At 38.3% G+C, this 7,500-nt stretch overlaps 2 protein-coding genes across 2 annotated transcripts in view; one reads left to right on the top strand and one right to left on the bottom strand.

Annotated features, from left to right (window-relative positions):
- The window catches only part of LOC125027837, a 50,776-nt gene extending 50,749 nt beyond the window's left edge, over positions 1-27 (bottom strand). Inside the window, exon 1 of the mRNA XM_047616969.1 lies at positions 1-27. This exon is cut by the window's left edge and continues 46 nt beyond it. The gene's annotated coding sequence lies outside the window, so the exon portion shown is untranslated.
- A 2,014-nt stretch (positions 28-2,041) lies between these two features.
- LOC125027836 (serine protease 55-like) overlaps positions 2,042-7,500 on the top strand; it is an 11,742-nt gene continuing 6,283 nt past the window's right edge. The window contains exon 1 of the mRNA XM_047616968.1: positions 2,042-2,329. Within this exon, the coding sequence (XP_047472924.1) occupies positions 2,092-2,329 (238 nt within the window). The 5' untranslated portion in view covers positions 2,042-2,091. The remainder of the gene's footprint in view (positions 2,330-7,500) is intronic.

The raw sequence follows: 7,500 nt of genomic DNA, 5'->3' as shown, positions 1-7,500 counted from the left end.
CCGGAGTGAGAGAGGGACGCGTGCACTGGCCAGCCACGAGAGGAGATGAACTGAGAGAGCGGGAGAAGGAGAGAAAGAGAGAGAGAGAGAGAGAGAGAGAGAGAGAGAGAGAGAGAGAGAGAGAGAGAGAGAGAGAGAGAGAGAGAGAGAGAGAGAGAGAGAGAGGGGGGGGGGGGGAGGAAAGGGAGACAGAGGAAATTGACAACATAAGGGAAACTGAAAATGAGAGAGAGAAAGAGCAACCTCCATATCATTATAAAGGAATAAGTTCTTTCGCGGGCATGCGATACTTAATCAAGGACCAGGCCTGTTTCTGCGATGTATGCCATATTTTCTCCAAAAAGCACCATAAAACTCTACACAAGGAATCCTGCAAAGGAATCAATCCCCTATCAATATTTTTCCAGCTCTGTATCAACGAAACCTCATACATGACAATAAATGGTTCTTCGTAGAAAAATAAAAAAAAGAAAATCATCCGCCCATCTCCCTTCTGCCATGCATTTCCAAGGCTTTAGAAGGTTGCTGAACATCTCATGGCACATCCGGAGGACCTTACGTCTCTCAAACTGGTTTCCAATTATTGCAAATGGCTGCTGATCTTCTAATGCCTACCAGAAAAGTTCGATCGGATCCAGTCAAAACATTCGTCATTTTGGGTGCCTTTGTCACCACGCACCTACACGCAAGAGGCATATGTGTAGCTATTTGAGATTGCTTCACGGGCCATCGGCGGTCAGTCCTCACAGAAGTGTGGAGGCATCGGGACCACAAAGATCAACATACATACACACACACACACATACTCATATATGTATATATATACATACATATAATCATATATATACATATATAATCATATATATACATACATATATATATATATATATATATATATATATATATATATATGTGTGTGTGTGTGTGTGTGTGTGTGTGTGTGTATACGTGTGTATATATGTATATCAAATATGTATATATACATATATATACATATATATTATATATACACATATATAATACATATATACATATATATACATACACACACACAAACACACACACACACAAACACACAAACACACACAAACACACACACACACACATATGTGTGTGTGTATATATATATATATATATGTATATATATATGTATATGTACATATATATATATCCATATATATATACATATACATATATATACATATACATATATATATATATACATATAACACACACACATATATAAACATATATACATGTATATACATATGTATATATATTTATATATATATACACACATATATATACACATACATATACCCATATAAATACATGAATATTCATATATATATATACATATATATATATGTGTGTGTGTGTGTGTGTGTGTTTGTGTGTTTGTGTGTTTGTGTGTGTGTGTGTGTGTTAGATATATATATACATATATATGTATATATCTGTATATATTTTAATATATGTATATATTATGTATTGTATATATCATAAATGTGTATATATATGTATATATGTATGTATGTATGTATGTGTGTGTGTATATATATATATGTATATATATGCACACACACACACGCATATATATATATATATATATATATATATATATGTGTGTGTGTGTGTGTGTGTGTGTGTGTGTGTGTGTGTGTGTATTACATATGTGAGTATGTGTGTTATATATATATATATATATATATAGAGGGAGAGAGAGAGAGAGCATGTGTATATACATATATATACATATCTATATATATGTATATATATATATATATCTGTGTATACATATATATGACTATGTATGTATATGTATATTCATATATACATACTTATGTATATATACATGCGCACACACACACACACACACACACACACACACATATATATATATATATATATATGTATTAGATTAATAAATGATGTATTTGAAACCATAAACTGAATAAGTAGGACACTCAAATTAGGTGGTACTGTTAGTTTCCCTGTTCATGACGTCACTTCCTGCTGAGGAAAAGTGTTGACATTGAAACCTGAGGCCGGCAAATCGCCCAGTCGGCGGTTGGCTCTTTAGGTAGGAGAATGTGTGTGGCAGCTATGGGGTTCCGGTGCGTCTTGCTGCTGTCACTGGTGATTCTTTGCCTTGGGAAACCGGCTAAGCGGTCTGCTAACGAAGCATCAGATGAAGCGCAGATGAGCGCGGGTGCCCAGGCGTCACCGAGCGCTGGGGCGGCCGCAGCTGGAACGAGCAACAATCTGGCCCTAAACAAGTGCCCGAGCGGGCATGAGTGTGTCTCAGGAAGTTCATGCCCAGTAAACAGTAAGTTTTAGGATGGGATGATATTTATCTTAACCAACAGTATTTGTCACCAAGAGCGACGTACCCTCCAGTGACCCAAAACCAGAGTTGGGTATCGTGCTACCCCATAAATGCAATCCTAACCTTTCCTGCCTTCTGTTTATGATTAATGTTACCGAGAGCGCCGCATAGTGATAGTGAAATGGATACCGCCAACCTAAAAAGCTTAGGTCATATATACTGCGAAATAATGTGTTCATATGTCGCGATTTCTGTAAGTTGGCACGAGCCATGATTTATTAGGAAAATAAGGACAATATGTGGGAAAACTTTTCGTATATGTCAACCAAGAGTACAGTAAAGTAAGTGTATGAAGTGGATACCTTGACGAAAACTAAGACACATTTCATCTATGGCAAAAGGTGCGCAAATCTAAAATAAGGGGGATTCAGGACAGAGAAGACAGAAGATCGACCCTTCATGTAACTCGTTACTGCGATCCATCAAGTAGTCCATGTATTGCTACGCGCTTGTGAGAAGGCTTATTTTGTCATTACTAGCATCTGTTTTTCCTAATTCATGTATGTAATGCATTCTTCTAGTATTATACTTTTGTCTTTTGGTAATTATTTCCGCTATTCTGTACAATAACCTTGTGCGAATGCGCGTTTTCACCGGGAGATTTGCCGTATGGCGCCATTCGCTGAAACGCTGGTGAGAAATGTTTCGTTTTATTATGGATATACAGGACAAATAGACATTAATCTCAATCAAAGCTTGATATTTGAGCCCAACAAGTGCCCCAAATGCCGAAAAGTGATTAGAAACCAAGCAATTCTGACCATAGACGGAAGCGCAGAGAAGTTCGGTTTTTCGCTATATAAAGGTATGTGGTTTAACCTTGGGGGTCCAGGGTTATGGCTTATATACTACTAAGGGGGTCCAGGGGGCATAGCCCCCAGGCTAGGCGTATTTAATACCAGGGGGCAGAGCCGATTTTAAACTGTTATTTAGTATAGGGTAGTGGCAGTTAATAAAACCTACATGAAATGATAGAACAATACAAACAGTTCTTTTATGGCAATATGTGTGAAAATACTTCCCAAGGGTGCTGTATGGAAAAGAGAAGATCCCCAATTTTGGCTCAGTCGCTCATCTTGTTAACATTGCTAGGGTGAATTCTAGGAGCATATACTACCACGGGGGTCCAGGGGGTGTAGTCCCACACTTCCCACATATCCACACACAGAATATCGCAAGGCTGTGGCGGGACTTAGTGGGTCAAACGTCCCGGTATGCGAGCAGATTGTCGTGCTGTCATTTTATTACAGATTCTGACGCCGCTCTTCAAGGTGGGAGAGCGAGAGAGGCTCCCCTGCCTCCATTAATACCTGTAGAAAAGGATGGCTTTTCTGAGGGTGAACGAATAATAAGGTGAGAGCTGAATAAACCTTTATCGCCGGTTACCGATACATTAATATTTACAGGAATTCCAAGAAATCGATATAGACTAGAAACCTATATTTCAGTTAGCACAATAAATATGGATATCGCAAATTGCACACGAAATGACGATATAATATATTGTATACAATATGACTTGTACTCTGTGTAATGGGCAGTTAGTGGTAAATTAGCCAATTACTTTACAAGCAACCACAAATGCTAACCAATGAAAAGTCTTTAAGAAATGACGTCAGTGTTCTCTAATCAATCATAACTATTGACACGTAACTGTCAATAGTGCACGTTTTTTTTCCAATACTTATTTATAAGCGCAATCAATATTTTAAATACCTTTTTTACTGTTTGAACAATTAATGAAACTTTATGCAAAAAATTCATCCATCAGGAAACTTGCGAAACGTATTTTCACATGTAAGTTGCTTTTGTTTAATCATGATTTTATTTCTTTGTATTGTGCGTCAATCAGGCAAAATAGTAATCCCGGATTTAACCGCAGCATTGAAGACCGTAATTGTATGGGTGAAAGATGGCCCCCGCTTGCGTAGTTTCAATAAGTGATTTAAAGCTATTTTAGTGTTTTTCATCTGTTCTGTCTTGTGAATCCTGCTGTTCTTCCCCCAAATACAATGCGAGACCGACGTTTACACATACTATCAACTTTGGCGTCGGGAAATAAGTTACTGTTACTCGTCAACGAGTCAAATGCGACGGAAAACGACATAACAGCGCCAAACTACGAAAGTATATTACATCCAGTCCGAGGCTGGATGAAACGGAAAATTTGCCCGGAGCAAATGAAAGGTAGGAAAGGATAGGGTTTGGATTTTTGGGTTCGTAGGATATCCAGGTTTTGGGACTTTCTCGCTCTTGGTGACAAATATCGACATGGTCTCTGACGAGTATGTCTGTACTATTAAGAATTCCCTTTTCTGACGTACCTTATAGCCTGCACCGATTTTTTAAAAAATCGGTGGGTGTATTTTTTTTCCCTCTTTATAATAGTATCATAACACTTTCCTGTAAATGTATACCAAATAGATGCATTTAGTCTTTGTATTCGTTACAGGTTAAGTGCATTTTGTACCATATGGCTGTGCGAAAATGGAACTGTATAATAAGTATTAAATTGAATACATAACTAATTACTGCTGTGTATACTAATTTTGTATACTATTTGAAGTGAGGGAAAACTATACTAATATACTTTTTTTTCGCCATCCATTAGCCCTCGCCACTCTTTTGTAACGAAACATTGTTTTTCCCCATTGCAGATTCCCGCTGAACTTTAAAATGTATGTTACTGCTTGAGTTTCACGCGTAATTGTTCATAACGTTTTGTTGTACAGCACATCCGCCCGATATGTTATGGCGATAGCCAGCTTTGCAATTATTATTCCTTGTTTCCATTATGCACGTTGTAACATGCGTGAATCGGTTGTTTTCCACCGCAAATTATATTGAGAAACTGCTAACAAGGAGACTGCAACCCTCCTGATAGTAAGTCCCTATTACTCGAGCCAATCCTAGGAAATCCACAAACTTTGCCGTATGAACCATAAACCTTCCTAACCCGTTGCCTTGGCCCCCGACGCGTTTTTACACTATCAAAAGAGCGCACATGCTAACCGTTTATTCAAATGTTTTCTCTACAGATATCAGCTAGAATTTATTTAATCATATGTGAATATCTAATTTAAAGTGCTATTAAATTGCATACAAATCGCACAGCGAAAAAAGTAAATATTACTAAGATGAATTATGACATTTTTACATGGCTGAGTTTTCATATTAACTTCTTTGCATAGCCGACTAGCGAAGCTTGGCATCAATGCGCTCTTTAGGTCTACAGATTGTAAAATCGCCCTCCGATCTTCGCAAATCTCATAGTATGCCATGGACTTGCCTCCGTGCGGCATTTGTCGAGACCTATTTACTTGGTTCTTGGCATTATTTTTTGCCAGCGCAGATTATTTCGCGTATCAGTGAGTCTGTTTTCCCCTTCCATGGTAATTGTCATTACATTTTCCTGTATATGTTAACGTGCTGCACAACTTTATCCGCTTGCGGATGGAATACCATAGATGGAAAGATACTGATCATGACTGGATCAATTTTTGCACTGAAGTAAATTTTCAGTATATGGCGCTGGTGAAGTTTTTGAGAACGACGAAACGCTTCTTAGTTAAGTTTGGATCGTTGGGGGTATTGAGCATATTAAAAACAAATTCGATAAATTTGTTTAACACAACCATCCAGTTTTGTTCCAATTATCCACGGTGTAATATGTGCAAAACTTATTTTTCGTCGGCAATAAAAGGGTTCAGGAAATAAAAATGTATTGGAATGTATTGTGGAACCATAACACACCTCTCCCCACATTCAGAATCCTAAACCAGACCGCCGTATTTCCTTCCGTGACATTTGTGACCTATTTTCATGTGACGCTCTTTGCAAACACATTTTGTATTGAGTAGCATTTCCCTCTTTGGCAGACCAATAAACTATACCCATCCCAGAGTACGGCCAGAGGGTAAAGGATCACGGGATGCTTAGCAGGTCAAACGAGAACAAACACGTGTTGTCTAAGTGGCCATACCGGAAGCGGGCAAAGGGTTCCCTCTAAGCTTACCCGCTACCCTCCCCGAAAGGTGAACAACATGTTGGTTAAAATATCTCGGTGGCTCAGACACAAGTAGAAAGAAATTGTAAGTGGTTTTCAGAATAGGGCGGCATGGGACACAGCAGATGCCCTACACAGAATGTTGTCTTCAGAAAGTGCTGGGTTGGCATATCTGAACAATCAAATATAACCCGGTAATTTTGAAGTTGACTCGTTCATTGTTTTTTTTTTTTCATGATTAGGGGGGGGGGGGGACTTTCCACATAGAATGAACATTGCCGCCAGATAAAATATATTACGTCACTTCAACGAGCCAAATGCGATAGAAAATGACGGCAGAACTCGAGACAAGGAATATTCATTTTTAAGTCCAGGGATGAATCGCACAATCTTACCTAAAAGCTCAGGCCCTTTTAATTAAAAGGTAAGATTGTTAGTTTGTTGGCTGTAGTAGATGGCGGGACTTCTGTATTACTGGTAAGCTTTACCGAAGTGGCGTAATACAAAGACATCACGTGTTTTTATAGAACTTGAAAGTGTCAAATAGGAATGTAAAACCGCTCTATTTTGTCAGGACCCGGGAGGCTCTGCAGGTCTTTGTATTCTAAGGGGTTTCTAAGATTACGGATTTAGATTAACATTGTTTCTATACTTGGAGACTACCTTGTACTATATGCGTTCCTGACTCTTATTATTAGCTGAATATGAATGTGGCACTCTTAATTCTGTCGAATATACAGAGGAAATGTTTGCCAAACAAGTCTATGGATAAGCAATCGGTTCAAGGCCACTACAGTTTGCCAACAATATTCAATTTGTACATGTTAATAATTTACGTGAGCACCAAATAGTTCTTCTTTACCTTAAAGCAGTTAATACATAATGCAGTACATGCACGCATGTTCATGCTGTTTGTAAGGCATACAGTAGAAGTGCATATTTTCTCCTTACTGTAATGGCAAAGGTGGAAAACTGGCAAGACTAATTGAAAATAGAAGCTAAAATACTCAGACCTGACAAGTGACACCCTACACGCGTTGCTGTTTTTTAACGACCGTATGGATTGGAGATGGCACTGAAACTACATGTGCAGCGCACACTATAA

This window comes from Penaeus chinensis, chromosome 8 (assembly GCF_019202785.1).
Source record: "Penaeus chinensis breed Huanghai No. 1 chromosome 8, ASM1920278v2, whole genome shotgun sequence".
NCBI lineage: Eukaryota > Metazoa > Arthropoda > Malacostraca > Decapoda > Penaeidae > Penaeus > Penaeus chinensis.
The sequence above is the reverse complement of the archived record's forward strand: the minus strand, read 5'-3'. Positions and strand labels throughout refer to the sequence as shown.